This window comes from Pelobates fuscus, chromosome 1 (assembly GCF_036172605.1).
Source record: "Pelobates fuscus isolate aPelFus1 chromosome 1, aPelFus1.pri, whole genome shotgun sequence".
Taxonomy (NCBI): Eukaryota; Metazoa; Chordata; class Amphibia; order Anura; family Pelobatidae; genus Pelobates; species Pelobates fuscus.
This window is the reverse complement of record NC_086317.1, coordinates 256,306,619-256,326,852: the sequence shown is the minus strand read 5'-3', so window position 1 is coordinate 256,326,852 and position 20,234 is coordinate 256,306,619. Positions and strand designations below refer to the sequence as shown.

The following is a 20,234-nucleotide window of genomic DNA, read 5'->3' as shown; positions in this document are numbered from 1 at the left end:
GGGATAATACATATCTTTCCCAAAATTCATTTATTTTTTCAGTGTACTGGTTAAACATATGTGGTTAAACCTTTACTAGATTAATTTTATTCAGCTATTGTTTCATTTTTCTTGCCCACATATGGGAAGAAAAGATACAAAAAGCTGAGACATTTGTTACACAATATTGCTATTTTGTGAACTCATATTGCCTTAAAGCGGCACTGTCATGCCGAACTTACCTTTCCTCAATCTCTTCCTCTTCTCCCCCTCTCTCAGGATCTGTTCTTCTTTTCTTCCTGTCTTCTTTAGTTTTCTTTAAAATCATAAGACAAAGTAGGGACTCTTTGTCTTATGGAGGATTCCTCCGCTTGACCAGCTCAGACCAGCGGAGGAGCAAAGTGTGCTTCATTTCCGCTGGTCAGAGCAATTTTCCCATGATCCCTAGCTTTCCTCCCTGTTCCCACAATGCTTCATGTCAGTATTGCCGAACGTCCTGTCACTTAGACAGAACGCCGGCAAAACTGCCGAATTGCATCCTAACATCCTAATCCTGTTTCTCCATTGGTGTTAGGATGCAATTCGGTACTTTGATCGTATCGGAATTTCATTCTAATGACTGAAACTCCGATCCTATTCATTGCCGCGGCTGCTTCTTGCAGCCGCTTAGTAGATAACTCCCTAATTCCCACGGTATCAGGGAGCTATCTAATAAAAGGCTGAAAGACCTAAATTGGTCTTTCAGCCAACTTTACTAATACTAAGTAAAGATTACTTAGTATTAGTAAATAATATGCCCCTACTCGCTATACCGCGAGTATACAGTCATATTGACCCCCATAGAGTGAGGGGGGGACCTGGGGGGGCTTATGAAGTGGTGGGGAGCACAGCTCCCTGCCGCTTCTATAGTTACATATTACAAGGAGGGAGCTGCAAGACGGTAGCTCCCTCCTTGTAACAAACTGAACGAACAAACTAACACTGATACTCAGTGTTAGTTTGTTTGTCTGATGTTTCTATTCATTCATTCGTCTGTCTGATGAATGAATGAATGAATGAATAGATGAAATTCCCGTTCGCATGTCCAGGTGTTTCACTGGACATGTGCGGGAATCTCAGTCTGTGTAGTGTGGGTAGATGACGTGTCCCACAGGGACTTCACCTACCCACACAAAGATGGCGGCGCCCTGAATAAAGATCGGGCAGAAAATAAAGAATTAAAAATAGGTCATGTGGGGGGCTTAGGGGCATTTGGGGGTGACTAGGGGGTCGATTGGATGTAGTGGAGGCGGGAGGGGGGTTAAAAAAAAAACGGGATTCGGCATGACAGTGCCGCTTTAATAACTATTTCCACAGAGTCCTGCTATTACTATTGATTATTCAATAGACACACTTACTATTTACACTTTTAACCTCAGGTGGCGGTTATTCTCGCAGTGATTCAGTGGTTATGGTACACATATCCGGTCTCATCGTTTAAAATTTGAGTTATTCACCAGTGTAAGCTGGAGTTTATCTATTAAGTTACTTTTGAAAATTGTTACCAAGAGGGGTATACCTTACGGGAGCCCTATCTCTTGCTATTCCTCAACTTAAGTCGTATCGTAATTTTCTGCGTTTCCTTGAGGAATGGCATGATGACAGGGACTTGTCTTTGTGCCAGTTTTTCCGCTTAACAGTTCTCCCAGTACGTCTTGTACTTTCTCATCGCGTTCTGACGTTCGTGGTGTTGACATAGTGTCTTTTTCATTCTCACCGTCCGGTGTGTCTGGTTCTACTCTGCACGAATACGGTTTCTATTCGTTTTCTATGTCGTATCCCTATTCTCCGGATAGGCCACAGCTCTGTTGGCAGGTTGTTCACGACCATGTAGATCCAGGACCTCGTTCTTTCGTCCTTCTGCTCATGAACTGTTGTTGATTTCTGCGTACGAGCGTTTAGGACTGTTTCTGCACCCTCGCTCGTTTGATTTGGTGGATTCTCTCATCTGCTGACCTTGAGAATTCCTTTGGGACACATTTGGTTCGGGGTGCTGCCAATTCGGCAACTTTGGAAGCCGTTGGGTCCCTTCTGGACTTTCTATGCACCGCTGCTTGGTCTAGGGAATCGGTTTTCCGTTTTCCTTTTATTTCCGTCCTCTCTCATATTGCTTCTGGTTTTAATATTTGGGTCGTTAAAATTGCAAATATGAAGCCTCCTGTCCTGCCATAAAATTAGGGATTATTCTAGCCTCGGTGAGGGAATAATCTAAATTTTATTAAAAACAGGAGGCAAATATTTCCCCCCCTTTACATTCCCTCCCTGGAATTGGGTCTTATTCTAATATAATTAATTGGGGATATCGCTGTTTTTTTGTGAACGCATGGTTTTGCATAATAAAGGTTATTTCTATTATACAGTGATGATTGTCCGTGTGCGTTTTATTAATCATGAACTATGATGTGCAAGTGATATTGTATGCATATGACATCTTGCTTTGACAATTTACTTTCACAATGTTTTCTTTTTTTTTGCAGTGTAATCTATTTTCACTCTGGGTTTGACGATTGTTTCTCTGGATGTGCATGCTACAAGGGGGATTTGTTGGTTTCCTTGCTCTCCTGCTCGACCTCATCAAAGAAAGAGTAAGTGGGTTTTATACTGCTGTTGTTTTGTTCTGATTGGTTGTTTTGAAAAGTTCTGTTAACTATTTATTTGCTGCTGGAGGTTTCAGTAAAGAAGGTAAAGCAAATTTTTGCCTCTTGTCTTTAATAAAATTTAGATTATTCCCTCACCGAGGCTAGAATAATCCCTAATTCACTCCTTGTAATATTTGGCCTATAACTTCTGAAATGTCATTGAAATCCTACACCTATGGGGCATTTTAACAGTCTATTTGAGCAGTTCAACAGAAACCAAGGCTTTAAAATAAAATGTTTAACCCCTTAAGGACACATGACATGTGTGACATGTCATGATTCCCTTTTATTCCTGAAGTTTGGTCCTTAAGGGGTTAAAATAATTACTTAATATTTTGGGATGTTTTGTATATAATGTCATGCTCTCCTTGTTTTCCTCATGAGGACTGTGGTGGCTAACTGTACTATTGGGCAGCGTTGTCATGAATCTATAACATTTCTTTATGCACTGTGGTTATTTACTCTGTGTGCCTTTTTAATACATGCATGTTATTTGAGATATAAACACAAGATGGAAAAAAAAAATTCCACTCTGAGTTACTGTTTCAATTTTATTTAAAATTATTTAAATTATAAAAGTCAACGTGTAAATGTTAATAAAATATACTCAATACGCACTTGGACATATTCTAATGAAAATATCCTTTTTGTATCTTGCAGGCAACTAAACATTTGTACACCTATGACACGAACAGTGTTTATGAAGGAGGAACATTTTCGGGTAAAACACATCATAATTGATGAAGCTCAGAGTTTTCGAACAGCGGATGGGGATTGGTACAGAAAGGCAAAAAACATTTTTAAGAATGCTGGTGAAACAAGTATTTTTTGGATTTTCATGGACTATTTTCAAGCAAACCATCCTTATAAAACTGGTCTTCCAGATCTAGCCAATCAAAACAAGGCATACCTCACTAAAATTATCCGAAATGCTATCAGTATCTATAATTATATGTTGGATCCTATGGAAAAAATTGCTTCTAATAAGAGTTTTTTAAAAAACCTAAAGAGTAAATGTGAATGTTCTCACCCAATTCAAGGTGTCTTGAATGTCGAACATAATCTTGATGAGAGGCAGATTATTGGTTATGTTGTAAAAACCTGCAGTGAATATATCCATACTGGTTATTCACCAGGAGATATTGCTATTTTGTGCGACACAGAATACAATGCAAGGGACTTCAAACAAAAGCTGCGACTAGCAATGAGAAAGTTAAGATTAACTTTAGTAGATGCAAACTCAATTCTGAAAAATCAGGTGATTATAGATAGTGTGCTCCGTTTTTCTGGCCTTGAACGTCCTATTGTAATTGCCATTAATCCCGTTCCTGTACAGAGTGAAGTAATGGAAAACATTTTGCTTTGTGCTGCATCAAGAGCATCCACACAGCTTCATGTTTTGTTTAAAGAAAACAAGCCTTAGGTAATGTACCACAAAAGGTAATTTACATTTAAAAGGGCACTTAAGCGCCATAACCACAACAGCTCGTTGTAGTAGTTACAGTACTATAAGTCTGTAGGAGTCATTTCTTGTTATTTTGTCAAATAATGGAGAATTTAGATAAAATCAGAGGATCTCCTAGCCCACAATCCTTTTAACCCCTTAAGGACACATGGCGTGTGTGACATGTCATGATTCCCTTTTATTCTAGAAGTTTGGTCCTTGGGGTTAAGCTACACAATGTATAAACTTCCCTTTAAATTAACTGCAGTGGTTATTGTGCTTAGAGTTCTCATTTAATACAAGAAAATTGTAACATGAAGACTAAAATAGATTAAATAATGAAATTAGAGAAATATCCATGTCTGCATTTTTGGTAGTTTTCCACTCATTGTTTTAAAGGAACAGTCCAGGAACCATAACCACTACAACACACTGTAATGGTGAGAGGAGTGCCCTGACAACAGCTAGTGTTACATAGTCAAACTGTTTTAGTATGGTTTCACAACTTATTTGGGTCCATGTTGTATCCGGTCTTTTCCTGTAACAAGCAGGGTGCCCCCAAAGAATAAAGAAAAAATGATCCAGCTGAGCTATATTATGAACTATATTACTACTATTTTATTATTATAGATAAATGTTTGATAGAAATACGCCCTAGGGGTTCTGGTCTATAGTACTTAGTGGGAAACCTTTATAGGTTTACATGATTGCTATGTTGTACGTAGTTTATTAGTTATGCTAATGGTTTTTAATGGTAATTATGCATCTTAATTATGATAAAGCTTTTACTGCTTGTAGAATTACAGAACATTTTTTAAATGGTCCATTTGAATTATCCCGGGTGTATATAAAAAAATTAAAATAAAACTTTTAATAATTTTAAATGTTGTTGGGCTTTTTTTCTTTTCAGAAAATGTGTGTCTATGGCTTCATAAACAGAAACACAAGTGATTTAAATGGACACTATAGACACCAGAACAACCACAGTTTAATATAATTGTTCTGGTGAGTATAGTCAGTACCTGCATTCTTTTTGCAGTAAACACTGTCTTTTCAGAGAAAATGCAGTGTTTACATTACAGCCTAGTGATACCTCCAGTGGCCACTCCTCATATGGCTACTAGAGGTCCTTTAACCCCTTAAGGACGCGGGACGGTTCAGGACCGTCATCGGCATTTTCCCATTGCCGACCGACGACGGTCCTGAACCGTCCTTAATTTAAAATGTACTTACCCGATCGCCGTCGTTCCCCCGGCGGCGATCGGCGGTGCTCCCGTTGTGGGGAGACTGCCTTCAGCCCAGACAGTCTCCCCATGGCGGATTAGGACCCCTGGGGCCATGTGATCGCCCAACAGGGCGACCACATGGTCACAATAGGTGTCCTAGTCTCTGCCTGCAGGGGGACTGTCTGTGCTGACAGGCAGTCTCCCTGCATGTGTAAAATCATTAAAAAAAATTAAAGTTAAAGTTAATAAAAAAAAAATATTATTATATATGTGTATATATATATGATATATAGACATATATTATACCTATATAATATATGTCTATATATCATATATATATAGTGTCATGCTAAGTGTATTTTTATATTAATATGTACATATATTAATATAAAAATACACTTATAATTAAATTACACACGTATATATATAATATATATAATAACTATATATATTGTATATATATATTATTATAAAATACAAATAATAAGTAAATTAAATTAAATAAAACAAATTAAAAATAATAATAAAAAATTAAAAAAAAATTATATATCTATACAAAATTTTATTCTAACTGTATTTTGATATTAATATATATATATTTATATCAAAATACACTTAGAATGAAATTGTATATATATCTATGTATATATAAATAAATAAAAAGAATACGAACTATTCATATGTCCATATAAAAAATTACATAAATAATTATATAAATATACACGTAGACTTCAAATATATAAATATGCATATATATTTAAATTCTACGTGCGTATTTATGTAATATTTTTACATAATTAAGTTATTTTATTGATTGCAATTTAAGGGACCTGCCTGCCAACCCAGGCCGAAAGTACAGAGAATTGAATTTGCTATCACTGTATTTTACCCTGTAACGTTCTACGACACCCTAAAACCTGTACATGGGGGGTACTGTTTTACTCGGGAGACTTCGCTGAACACAAATATTAGTGATTCAAAACAGTAAAACATATCACAGCGATGATATTGTCAGTGAAAGTGACTTTTTTTGCATTTTTCACACACAAACAGCACTTTTACTGATGATATAATTGTTGTCATACATTTTCCAGTTTTGAAACACTAATATTTGTGTTCAGCAAAGTCTCCTGAGTATAACAGTACCCCCCATGTACAGGTTTTATAGCGTTTTTGAAAGTTACAGGGTCAAATATATGGGTCAAATATTTTTACATTGAAAATGGCCAGGTTGGTTACGTGCCTTTGAGAGCGTATGGTAGCCCAGGAATGAGAATTACCCCCATGATGGCATACCATTTGCAAAAGAAGACAACCCAAGGTATTGCAAATGGGGTATGTCCAGTCTTTTTTAGTAACCACTTAGTCACAAACACTGGCCAAAATTAGCGTTCAATTTAGTTTTTTACTTTTTTCACACACAAACAAATATGAACGCTAACTTTGGCCAGTGTTTGCGACTAAGTGGCTACTAAAAAAGTCTGGACATACCCCATATTGAATACCCTGGGTTGTCTACTTTAAAAAAAATATGTACATGTGGGATGTTATTCAGAGATTTATGACAGATAATAGTGTTACAATGTCACTATTGATACATTTTAAAAATGTATGTTTTGAAACCGCAATATCCTACTTGTACTTATAGCCCTATAACATGCAAAAAAATTGAAAAAAGCATGTAAACACTGGGTATTTTTAAACTCAGGACAAAATTTTGAATCTATTTAGCAGTTTTTTTCATTCGCTTTTGTAGATGAGTAAAAGATTTTTCATATAAAAGTCAAAAAACATGTATTTTTTTCAATTTTTCATCATATTTTTTCATTTTTAAAAAATTTAATTACATGAGATTATATAAATAATGGTATGTAAAGAAAGCCCCTTTTGTCCTGAAAAAAACAATATATAATTTGTATGGGAACAGTAAATGAGAGAGCGGAAAATTACAGCTAAACACAAACACCACAAAAGTGTAAAAAGATGCCTGGTCGCAAATGTACAACATCGCAAAAAAAGTCCGGTCCTTAACGGGTTAATTTGAAATAGGTGTTTGGTTTTTTTTTGTTTTTTTTAAAGCTAGAATCACCACACTGCACTGTATTTACATCTTGTAACAACAAGAGCAATTTCCATTTAGCATACCTTTTGAATTGCCTGTTTTTTTGTTTCTTCTTTTTTTTTTTTTTTTGCATCTTGTGGTTAATACCTTAAGTAGTTTGTTCGCACCTTTACGTCCAATAGCAAACTTCTTTAAGAAATGTAAACATTTTTTTTTTTTTTAATTCTTTATTTTTTTAGTGCATAAGAGTGGTACATGTAATACTGAGGTGCCCCGAAAGCAGTCCTCAGGCAATTCCTCGCTTAACATGCGGGGCAGAGAAGTAACAGGCACAGTTTTATATTTTAGACAAGCTTGGTTACGTAGATTTACACTGATTATATTAATAAAGGTAACATGCTAGTGATATGAGGGTCGCATACAGAGTATATGTACACATAGTTATGCATAAGAGTATATAGGTACATAGATAAGGCTACCTGCAGGTACTATAGTCTGTTCGCTTTTTACTGAATACATGCTTTAAGTATTTGCACAATCGGTACGTAATAGGAGAAGTATGCTTCAACATAGTGGACAGAGAAGCTAGTATATATCAAGCAGCAGTCTATGATTCACTAGTAGTGAGTAATAGTCAAGATTAGGCTAGACGTGTATATAACATTGGGGGTTATGCTTAAGGCGGAAGCTGTATGGCTTTGCGTTCTCTAAATAATAAACATTTGTACTGCACTAAATAGGTCAAACATAACAACCCTGCGCTTTGCAAGTATTAAGAATTGCTAGCAGGGGGGTAAACGTAAGGAGGGTAAGCCATGCTAAGGCATGAGAGATATCAAAGTGCGGTATATGATTAATGCTGCCTAGCGACTATACAGTACATCCTTTATATGGTGCTTTAGACGTAAGCATACATTTATTTTAGACGTGCAGTGTTAAGTACAAGCTTTCTTAGTGACTTTATGACAAGAGGTATAGTGACAATGTTAGAACAAATAAGGTCAAGATTTGCTGCACTTTTTTTTTTTTTTTTTTTAAGAAAACAGGCTTAGTCGCAGAAAGCCCATACATGAGCAGTGAGGTATTAAAAACATGCAAATTGCCAATAGATTAAACTAGGAGCAGGTAAACGTAAACATGCTGAGCCCGCCGTGAGACAACTTAATCTAGCTTTTGTAAAACATTCCACTGGGTATGATTTAAAACATGTAGAAGATACGGGAACAACACGGGTAACCTGCATCCCTGCCCACATTAAGCTGCATAGCTATATCCTCAGGCTCGGTCTCTGCCCTTTGTGGTAAATGGGCAAGATTATGCCAAGCTATGAGTAGAATCTAGCATGGACTGTGGGTTATCAGGTGATGTTATTGGACCATTGGCCTCTGAGGTACCCCGTTATTAGAGCGATAAACAAGATATTAAATACAAAAACAGGTAATAACTTGAAACCCAGTTATGTTCATCATGTCCCTTTGCTCTGATCGAGACTTCTGTATGGCAGGGCTGGGGTGGTGTCGAGAGGGGAGTTGGAGTTGTCGTCAGTTACTTTCGCTTAGCGTTTGGCTCAGGAACGGCAATCAGGAAAGATCAGAGTCAGCCAATGCCGCACATGGGCCACTTCAAACCATCCCTTCCCAGAGCGAACATGGTGTGTGTAGGATGGTCTGTACCTCTGTGGGTGTCATGTCCCGCTGCGTATAGATAGTACTCCGAGCCTCCCTGGGTGCTGTGTAGCACTGCAGCCCTCCAGTCATAGGTTGTGATGGGAGCCCGAACCCAGAGTCCACTGGTCTTTCTTCCCTTCACTGGGGTAAAGCTTAGAGATCCCGGTTGGTGAGGAGTCACCCGGGTGACTGGGCGTCTTGTGGTCGGTCTGACATTCTTGGTTCCCCGGCTGGGAAGGTGTCTCTGAGGTAGAGCTCTGCCCTGAGGCCCAGTAATAGGAGCGGGCACTCCAGGATGCTTCTCTCGTGCCTGTAGTTTCTGCCAGAAGTGTCTGCAGATGTTGTCAAATTTAATCTCAAAGGCAGCTACCCAGTCTCCGGTCGAGGCAGGCGCACCTTGCTTTGTAACGGCACTGCTGTCTGCCATCTGGAGACGACCACGAGGGAACTGTGCACTTATAAGTAGCTCTGGATTGGCATGGTAACTCTGTTCTTGCTTGGTGGGGACCGGGATAACCCCCGCCGGCCCAAAGGGGGGGGGGGGAATGGGACCCGGTCCAGAGGTGAGGTTAGTCCACACGGCGGACCTGTGAGCGGGGAAATCATCCACCTTCCCCCAGCTAGGTCGCCTGCAGGCCGCAACGTGCTGCTGAGGTCTCCCATCAACCATGGAGCCCGAGTGAGGGGTCTGTGGGTTCTCCCCGACACCGTCAGCAAAGGTAGGGTGCAATGGTGCCAGAATATGCATTTTGATTGGTGATTTCTCCTGTAAATCACTAGCCGAGCGGGAGCTCCCGCGGTTCACGTCTACTCAGCGCAGGGATCAGGCCCCACCCCCCTGGAAATGTAAAATTTTAATAGCATTTTTACTTTATTCATGAGTTATTTGCACAATCTTTCCATGTTTTTGCATCGGCAGCCATTTAAATGAGATTCACTCAAGGATCAATAGTGGGAGCTGCAAAAAAAAAATAAAAAATCAAGCAGAGTTGGAGGTGTTGGATTTTTGATGGACTCTCTGAGGGGTGTTGACATTTGCCTAGCATTAATGGGTGTGAATGAATGGCTAGAGATAATGGATGTTTATGGATGACTGTGTTTATGGGTGTGGATGGATGGCTGGGGGTAATGAGTGTGGAATGATGGCCCTCCTCCTGTCTTAAAGATGTCACTGGATAATACCACCAGTAACAATATAAATGTCCAAAATGTCCTGCACCGTTTTTGAAGATGACACTGGATAATACCATCAGTGACAACATCAGCGTCCAACGTGTGTGCTGGTGCTCACGTTTTTCAGTGTGCAGCAGGGTTAATCTCCCAAGTATGATGTACCCTGCATTTGCAAAGCAGTGTAATGGCAAATAATAACATGATTTTGTTTTAACATGACGAGAAGTCATGATTTTATGAAAGACCCATAGGTGAGTGTTGCTTAACCCTTTCTTTACTGTCCACCAATAGCAGAAAAGGATACAAACAAGTAGAAAAATAAGGTATACACAGTGATCCCTGCCAATCCCCTCCAAGTCCCACTATAACTGTAAGCATCTCCCCTAAACCTTCTTCTTTCTTTGGAGATGCAACACATACTGAGGAGAAGCAGAAGAACAAGAATAAACAGTCCAACAGAGAGGGAACACAGCACCCAAGCCCATTAGGGATCAATCCAGGAAAACGTTCCAAAACCGGAAACCACTACAAGACCGCAACGGAACAAGGCAATCCCGAGTTAATTCTTACATGGAAGGTGTGGAGACTCATCGATCAACTCCAAATCTTACAGGATCACAACTGTTAAATCGGTACTGTAACCAAACATCAAGGCAAGATAACCACACACACCATAAGCATAACACAATATTAAGTGGGGGGGGGACAAAAGAAACCATAAAACACAACAATAACCAGAAACTGGGTGGGACAATACTCGCCTCAGTGTGTTTCATAAAATCAAAATCATGACTTTTTGTTGTGAAATAGCAAAATCAAGTAATTTTATGTCAAGACACGGAGGCCCATATTGCAAGTTTAAAACGGGACTAACTGGTCAAAAATAAAACGAAAATGTGGATTCCCGTGATCAGTCGGCCAATGTCATAATTGAAGAGGCAGGCGCAGTCATTGTTTCACTACTTACTCTGGACACTCATGGCACCATAACTACTATATCTGGCTGTAGTGGCAATGTTGCTTGGAATTACATGGTCATGTGCACTCTGTGCATTACAGCAAGTGCAGCCCTTTACTGTCAGCATGAAAATATTTAATTCACATGTTAGATACTTCCATATATATCAAGATTGACTGCATATAATAACTCATGTATAAGACTATATATATATATAGGTTTTTTTTTATGATCATTTCTTCTTCTATTAATGGTTTTCTCAAAATTACACTCATAACAGATAATGATTTTTTTTTGTAGTCTGTGCAATACATTTTTCAGGACTCTAAATGGTTTGTTTTCATTTGTTAATGCCAATTAATTGATTTGTAAATTACCAGAATACTATAATTATATAAGTATTAGATAAATAGTAGCACTTTACTATAATATAAAGCAAACTATAATGTAAAGCAAACTGCAACATATCTTGATTAGGGCTTCCTCCCTATAGAAACGGTGTCTCCAAGGTAATTCTTAAGAAATACTACAAATATACCCATTCACTAGTAAACACAACTAAGTGAAAATAAATACAAAAAAAACAAACAAACATGTACTACACAAAACAAACTAGAACATAGGAAATATAATAGTGCATTAAATTAAACAACCATGTGACGTGTATAGTAGATGATGGATGCACTCACATATGACAGAGCTAAATAGGGATAGACTGAAATCACAATAGCGAGGGTATATTGGGTAATGCCCGAACCCTTTTCTTTCTTTGATCCAGGAGGGCTTCAGAAAGGGAGGCAACTCCTAGTGTGCTATAGTAAATATATACTACAGATTGAAATCAGAATTGTCTCACTCCCCAGAGTCACAGCACCGGTCATGAACCTCCACAACTTTTCAACTGCCAACATCACGGGTGTCTCAGGTCTCCGCTACAGAGTAACTGAGCACTTTAAATAAGATGGTGGGTTTTAGTCAGCTGAGTCTACACTATGCAATGTGCAGTAGGAGGTATTACAACTATTACTGACAGACGGCACAGAGTTTTGTAGAAATGTCTGCCTTTTTTCCCCCTTCTATTGTCCTCCTTGGGCTTCCTGGCTATTTATATATATATATATATATATATATATATATATATATATATATATATATATTCATTACATTTTACTAAATTCCATTGCTTAATCAGACCTCAGGCAGAGCACTGAGGCTACAGGGGGAGAAAAATAGATATTATACAATTATATTTGGCAAAGATTGGAAGTTGCTGTTATGCTCTCTCTGTGCTACTTCCAAGATAGCTTCTTGGTGCGATGAGCCAATGCATAGATAGGCCAAAAGCATATCTCCATTCATGGGCAGCTGACTCTGCTGCCCAGGAATCAACTGAATGGGAGGACCCTGAAATTCTTTCTTAATGGAAATTTGCACTAAAAGCGACACTGTCATGCCGAACTTACCTTTCTTTAATCGATTCCTCTTCTCTTCCTCTCTCAGGATCTGTTCTTCATTTCTTCCGATCTTCTCTAGTTTTCTTTAAAACATAAGACAAAGTAGGGACTACTTTGTCTTATGGAGGTTTCCTACGCCTGACCATCTCTGACCAGCGAAGGAGCAAAGTGTGCTCCGTTTCCTGTGGTCAGAAAAATGTTCCCACAATTCTTACCTTTCCTCCGCGATCCTTCCTGTCAGCATTCCCGAACGTCCTGTCACTTACACAGAACGCAGGCGAAACTACCGAATTTCGTCCTAAGAGAATGAGAACAGTTTGTTCATTCATGTTAGAACGCAATTCGGGACTTTGTTCGGATCCGAATTTCATTCTAATGAATGAAATTCCGATTCGTGCCGTGGCTGCATCTTGCAGCCGCTTAGTAGATAACTCCCTAATTCCCACGGTATTAGGGAGCTATCTACCAAAAGGCTGAAAGACCTAAATTGGTCTTTTAGCCAAATGTATTAATACTAAGTAAAGATTACTTAGTATTAGTCAATTCTGCCCCTACTCGCTATATCACGAGTAGGGGCATGTCTAGTAAACAGTGAGCAGCCTGTGGCTGATCACGGGTTAAAAAAAAAAAACCTTCGTATCCCCCCTCCCGAGCCCCCAAAGCAACAAATCAGAGTGTTAAGAGTCGAATTACACAGCATGGGAAAATTCCAGAGAACTTTCCCACGCTGTGTAAAATGACACAGAGCACTCTGGTTGGTTGGATTTCAAGCCAACCAATCAGAGTGCTGTGACAGGTAACTGTAGATACTTACAGATAGGAATAGAATATACTAAACGTACTAGGAGATCACCTTAAAGATAGCTAGATACAGTATATGAATAACTTAATATCCCAGAAAGTCCCCACTTGTGGTAGACGTAAAATAAAAATAAATAAACATGCAAAATACTTAAACATTAAAAATACAAAATTCAAAATTGGAAATGGGCATATGGATCTAGCATAGAAAAACTTAGGCTACATCTATACATATAATGACTTTAGAACCCCCTACTTTCTTGTACAGGCAGATACAAACAAATGCAGATAATAAAAATGAAATGAAGGAACCCAACACAATTTTACTTATCAGGGGATTAATGTCTAAACGGTGGGTTGGAGAGACAACAAGAAAAAGATCATAGACACAGATCTATAGTGATAGTCTTCTCTGTGATCTGAAATATATAACAAACACCCATAGTGCTTTCCATTAAAACTTTTGAATTTATTGTAAATGAAGATAAAACACACTCACAAAGGTGCAATGGAGTGAAGACACTATAAGGTCCTTTGGGATCAGCAGGATTCAGTGATCACTGAAATTGTGGTGGTTCCATATAGAACTCATAATAGTTACAATCAAAGGAAGGGTAATGGAGATTACCGACCCTATATAAGGAAGGAAAGGACAGCACAGGTGGACACCAGATCCACTAACTACCAAACTAGAACTGATTATTTTCCAAAGATATCCAAAGGAAGAGAAGAACTCCGCCGAGTGACCCCCCTCAGAGGAAAGATGCAGCCAATCCAATCTCTTGGACCACTATTCCAAAGCACCCGATTCTGATTGATTTTTTTTGGCCAAAGAAGGGAGAGATTGTTTTCCCCCAAACATACATGGAAAGAGAGGAGAGACCCAAATCTGTCTCCAGTCCAAAGAAAAAGATCAAGAAGAGAACAAGAATAAGAGACCCAAAACAACTCCAGAGTCCAATGACACGGAAATAAGAGTCTTCAATCTGTCAGATCGGGTTCTTGATACGGAAAAACTTTGACTGCTCCAGAAAGGGCTGAAATTGGCCTCGAACTCTAACAACTCCAAGTTCAACATTTTTATTGATCTACACAAATATGTTAGAAAATTAACCATCAAGAAATTTTTCTCTGATAATACTTTTAGTTCGAACGATTCCTCTACGCCATATGAGCATACAGATCTACATCCAGGATCTATATTTTATTCACAACAAGCCACAAAACAACTATATAAAGGTATTTGAGAAGAAAATGGAGAAGAACCTGAAGTAAAAGACAATTTAACCAAAAAAAAGAGATCAGCCCTTAAGAACCTCATGGAAGATGAGAAAATAATAATCAGATCAGGAGACAAGGGAGGGGGCTTAGTAGTTATGAATCTTTGCGATTATGTAACAGAAAGCAAAAGACTACTAAGTGATACGGAGACCTACACTATTCTACCAGAGAATCCTTGCGAAGAGTATAAAAAAAAACTATTTACCCTTCTGGAGGAGGGTAAATCGAGTGGCATCCTGAACAAAAGGGAATTTGACTACCTAATATGTGAACACCCAAGGTTAGCAGTGTTTTACCACCTCCCAAATATTCACAAAAGCCAAGAATTGTCTCCCTAACATCGACTCTCTCAGAATATGTAGATCAATACTTACAGAAACCAGTAACGAAACTTAAATCATATCTGAGAGATACGAATCAAATTATCAAGATCTTGTCGAAAACAGAGTGGAAATGCGGATACATCCTAGTCACAGCAGATGTGACATCACTTTATACGGTGATAGAGCACCTGCAAGTCTGTGAAGCAGTTCAATATGCTTTAGCCACGCATACAGAATTTAAAATGCATGGCATTTATTCTTAGTCAGAACTTTTTCTGGGCAAGCGATAATTTTTAGCTGCAAACAGAAAGGACAGCCATGGGGACCAGATTTGCGCCAAGCTACGCCAGCTTGTTCATTGGCAAACGGGAAGACGAGTTCATTTGGTCCCCATCCCAATTAAGCACAAATGTGGTCCTCTGGCAAAGATACATCGATGATGTCATCTTCATCTGGAACGGAGATGATTCTACATTGGATACGTTCCTGCAGCATTTGAATCACAACCCATATAATTTACAGTTCACCTTTAATCAGTTATAGGAGCATGTGGAATTTCTAGACTTGTACATCTATATAAAAGATAACATGATCCACACCAAAACATTCAAGAAGTAGACTGTAATAGTTTCATCCCAGCTAACAGCTACCATAAAAAAACTTGGCTGGATAATATTCCCTATAAGAATAAGACGTAATTGTTCGGAACAAGAAGTAGCGGTAACACAAATGGAGGATATGACAAAAAGATTTTTAGCCAAAGGCTATTCGAGAGAACTTCTGGATAAAGCTTCACAACAAGCCCTGGGCTTGCCCAGAGAAACCACATTGGAAACTAAAAACAAAGAAACTCACGATTCTGTTAATTTTCCATCCTTTATCACTAATTACAGCAATCAAGCTTTCCAGATTAAAAGAATCTTCTTCAAAAATTGGAATATCCTGAAAGGAGATCAAACGCTAATGTGGGAAATGTATGGGATGTAAACTAAACAACATATCAAGGACATATCAAGAACCAACTATCAAGGACTTACAACACAAAGAAACCAGAAAGATCTTCAAAATTAAGACGTCACTTAATTGTGACTCTATAGGGCAGGGCTTCCCAAACTTTTATGGGCCGAGACCCACTTTTCAAAATGGTAATTTTTCGAGACCCACTTGCTTTTAATGCGTATTTTAAAAAGTGAACACCATGGCAATCCGCTTCAGAGGCATACAATTGGCACACCATGGCAATCCGCTTTAGATGCATACAATTGGCATACCATTGCAATCAGCTTTAGATGCATAAAATTGGTACACCATGGCAATCGGCTTCAGAGGCATACAATTGGCACACCATGGCAAACCGCTTTAGAAGCATATAATTGGCAAACTATAGCAATCCGCTTTAGATGCATACAATTGGCACACCATGGCAATTCGCTTTAGATGCAAACAATTGGCATACCATTGCAATCAGTTTTAGATGCATAAAATTGGTACATCATGGCAATCAGTTTTAGAGGCATACAATTGGAACATCATGACAGCTTTAAATACATAAACGTGGCACACCATGGCAATCAGCTTTAGATGCATATACGTGGCACATCATGGCAATCATCTTGTGCCATTACAGAGAGAACTTCTCTGAAACATATCAGACTGGTCCCACCCATACGGGCAGTCCAGATCCGAAATGCCAGCAAGTTCCCTCTGCACGAGAGACACAGCAACCCCAGACGATCGTTTCAACCTTGTTAGGCATCATCAGTGAGGCATAGCTGATATCTCCCTAGGCACCGTGAGCAAGGGGTCCACGTCTGGATTGTCCCTTAAACTTGTGGAGAGTAAAAAATGGGTCGCAAGAGAATACTGAGAACGGGCAGCAACTAAAATAGCCTGCCCTTCGGTCGGTCACCGCTCAGTTCTCAAGCTGTTTTTTGCTCATCTTGTGCCATTACAGAGAGAACTTCTCTGAAACATATCAGACTGGTCCCACCCATACGGGCAGTCCAGATCCGAAATGCCAGCAAGTTCCCTCTGCACGAGAGACACAGCAACCCCAGACGATCGTTTCAACCTTGTTAGGCATCATCAGTGAGGCATAGCTGATATCTCCCTAGGCACCGTGAGCAAGGGGTCCACGTCTGGATTGTCCCTTAAACTTGTGGAGAGTAAAAAAATGGGTCGCAAGAGAATACTGAGAACGGGCAGCAACTAAAATAGCCTGCCCTTCGGTCGGTCACCGCTCAGTTCTCAAGCTGTTTTTTGCTCATCTTGTGCCATTACAGAGAGAACTTCTCTGAAACATATCAGACTGGTCCCACCCATACGGGCAGTCCAGATCCGAAATGCCAGCAAGTTCCCTCTGCACGAGAGACACAGCAACCCCAGACGATCGTTTCAACCTTGTTAGGCATCATCAGTGAGGCATAGCTGATATCTCCCTAGGCACCGTGAGCAAGGGGTCCACGTCTGGATTGTCCCTTAAACTTGTGGAGAGTAAAAAATGGGTCGCAAGAGAATACTGAGAACGGGCAGCAACTAAAATAGCCTGCCCTTCGGTCGGTCACCGCTCAGTTCTCAAGCTGTTTTTTGCTCATCTTGTGCCATTACAGAGAGAACTTCTCTGAAACATATCAGACTGGTCCCACCCATACGGGCAGTCCAGATCCGAAATGCCAGCAAGTTCCCTCTGCACGAGAGACACAGCAACCCCAGACGATCGTTTCAACCTTGTTAGGCATCATCAGTGAGGCATAGCTGATATCTCCCTAGGCACCGTGAGCAAGGGGTCCACGTCTGGATTGTCCCTTAAACTTGTGGAGAGTAAAAAATGGGTCGCAAGAGAATACTGAGAACGGGCAGCAACTAAAATAGCCTGCCCTTCGGTCGGTCACCGCTCAGTTCTCAAGCTGTTTTTTGCTCATCTTGTGCCATTACAGAGAGAACTTCTCTGAAACATATCAGACTGGTCCCACCCATACGGGCAGTCCAGATCCGAAATGCCAGCAAGTTCCCTCTGCACGAGAGACACAGCAACCCCAGACGATCGTTTCAACCTTGTTAGGCATCATCAGTGAGGCATAGCTGATATCTCCCTAGGCACCGTGAGCAAGGGGTCCACGTCTGGATTGTCCCTTAAACTTGTGGAGAGTAAAAAAATGGGTCGCAAGAGAATACTGAGAACGGGCAGCAACTAAAATAGCCTGCCCTTCGGTCGGTCACCGCTCAGTTCTCAAGCTGTTTTTTGCTCATCTTGTGCCATTACAGAGAGAACTTCTCTGAAACATATCAGACTGGTCCCACCCATACGGGCAGTCCAGATCCGAAATGCCAGCAAGTTCCCTCTGCACGAGAGACACAGCAACCCCAGACGATCGTTTCAACCTTGTTAGGCATCATCAGTGAGGCATAGCTGATATCTCCCTAGGCACCGTGAGCAAGGGGTCCACGTCTGGATTGTCCCTTAAACTTGTGGAGAGTAAAAAATGGGTCGCAAGAGAATACTGAGAACGGGCAGCAACTAAAATAGCCTGCCCTTCGGTCGGTCACCGCTCAGTTCTCAAGCTGTTTTTTGCTCATCTTGTGCCATTACAGAGAGAACTTCTCTGAAACATATCAGACTGGTCCCACCCATACGGGCAGTCCAGATCCGAAATGCCAGCAAGTTCCCTCTGCACGAGAGACACAGCAACCCCAGACGATCGTTTCAACCTTGTTAGGCATCATCAGTGAGGCATAGCTGATATCTCCCTAGGCACCGTGAGCAAGGGGTCCACGTCTGGATTGTCCCTTAAACTTGTGGAGAGTAAAAAATGGGTCGCAAGAGAATACTGAGAACGGGCAGCAACTAAAATAGCCTGCCCTTCGGTCGGTCACCGCTCAGTTCTCAAGCTGTTTTTTGCTCATCTTGTGCCATTACAGAGAGAACTTCTCTGAAACATATCAGACTGGTCCCACCCATACGGGCAGTCCAGATCCGAAATGCCAGCAAGTTCCCTCTGCACGAGAGACACAGCAACCCCAGACGATCGTTTCAACCTTGTTAGGCATCATCAGTGAGGCATAGCTGATATCTCCCTAGGCACCGTGAGCAAGGGGTCCACGTCTGGATTGTCCCTTAAACTTGTGGAGAGTAAAAAATGGGTCGCAAGAGAATACTGAGAACGGGCAGCAACTAAAATAGCCTGCCCTTCGGTCGGTCACCGCTCAGTTCTCAAGCTGTTTTTTGCTCATCTTGTGCCATTACAGAGAGAACTTCTCTGAAACATATCAGACTGGTCCCACCCATACGGGCAGTCCAGATCCGAAATGCCAGCAAGTTCCCTCTGCACGAGAGACACAGCAACCCCAGACGATCGTTTCAACCTTGTTAGGCATCATCAGTGAGGCATAGCTGATATCTCCCTAGGCACCGTGAGCAAGGGGTCCACGTCTGGATTGTCCCTTAAACTTGTGGAGAGTAAAAAATGGGTCGCAAGAGAATACTGAGAACGGGCAGCAACTAAAATAGCCTGCCCTTCGGTCGGTCACCGCTCAGTTCTCAAGCTGTTTTTTGCTCATCTTGTGCCATTACAGAGAGAACTTCTCTGAAACATATCAGACTGGTCCCACCCATACGGGCAGTCCAGATCCGAAATGCCAGCAAGTTCCCTCTGCACGAGAGACACAGCAACCCCAGACGATCGTTTCAACCTTGTTAGGCATCATCAGTGAGGCATAGCTGATATCTCCCTAGGCACCGTGAGCAAGGGGTCCACGTCTGGATTGTCCCTTAAACTTGTGGAGAGTAAAAAATGGGTCGCAAGAGAATACTGAGAACGGGCAGCAACTAAAATAGCCTGCCCTTCGGTCGGTCACCGCTCAGTTCTCAAGCTGTTTTTTGCTCATCTTGTGCCATTACAGAGAGAACTTCTCTGAAACATATCAGACTGGTCCCACCCATACGGGCAGTCCAGATCCGAAATGCCAGCAAGTTCCCTCTGCACGAGAGACACAGCAACCCCAGACGATCGTTTCAACCTTGTTAGGCATCATCAGTGAGGCATAGCTGATATCTCCCTAGGCACCGTGAGCAAGGGGTCCACGTCTGGATTGTCCCTTAAACTTGTGGAGAGTAAAAAATGGGTCGCAAGAGAATACTGAGAACGGGCAGCAACTAAAATAGCCTGCCCTTCGGTCGGTCACCGCTCAG

The 20,234-nt window shown here is 40.6% G+C and overlaps 1 protein-coding gene across 1 annotated transcript in view; it reads left to right on the top strand.

The window, feature by feature from the left end:
• LOC134614928 (schlafen family member 13-like) overlaps positions 1-4,174 on the top strand; it is a 113,887-nt gene extending 109,713 nt beyond the window's left edge. The window contains exon 5 of the mRNA XM_063459242.1: positions 3,318-4,174. Coding sequence (XP_063315312.1) covers positions 3,318-4,080 — 763 coding nt within the window. The 3' untranslated portion in view covers positions 4,081-4,174. The remainder of the gene's footprint in view (positions 1-3,317) is intronic.
• Positions 4,175-20,234: the final 16,060 nt, after the last annotated feature.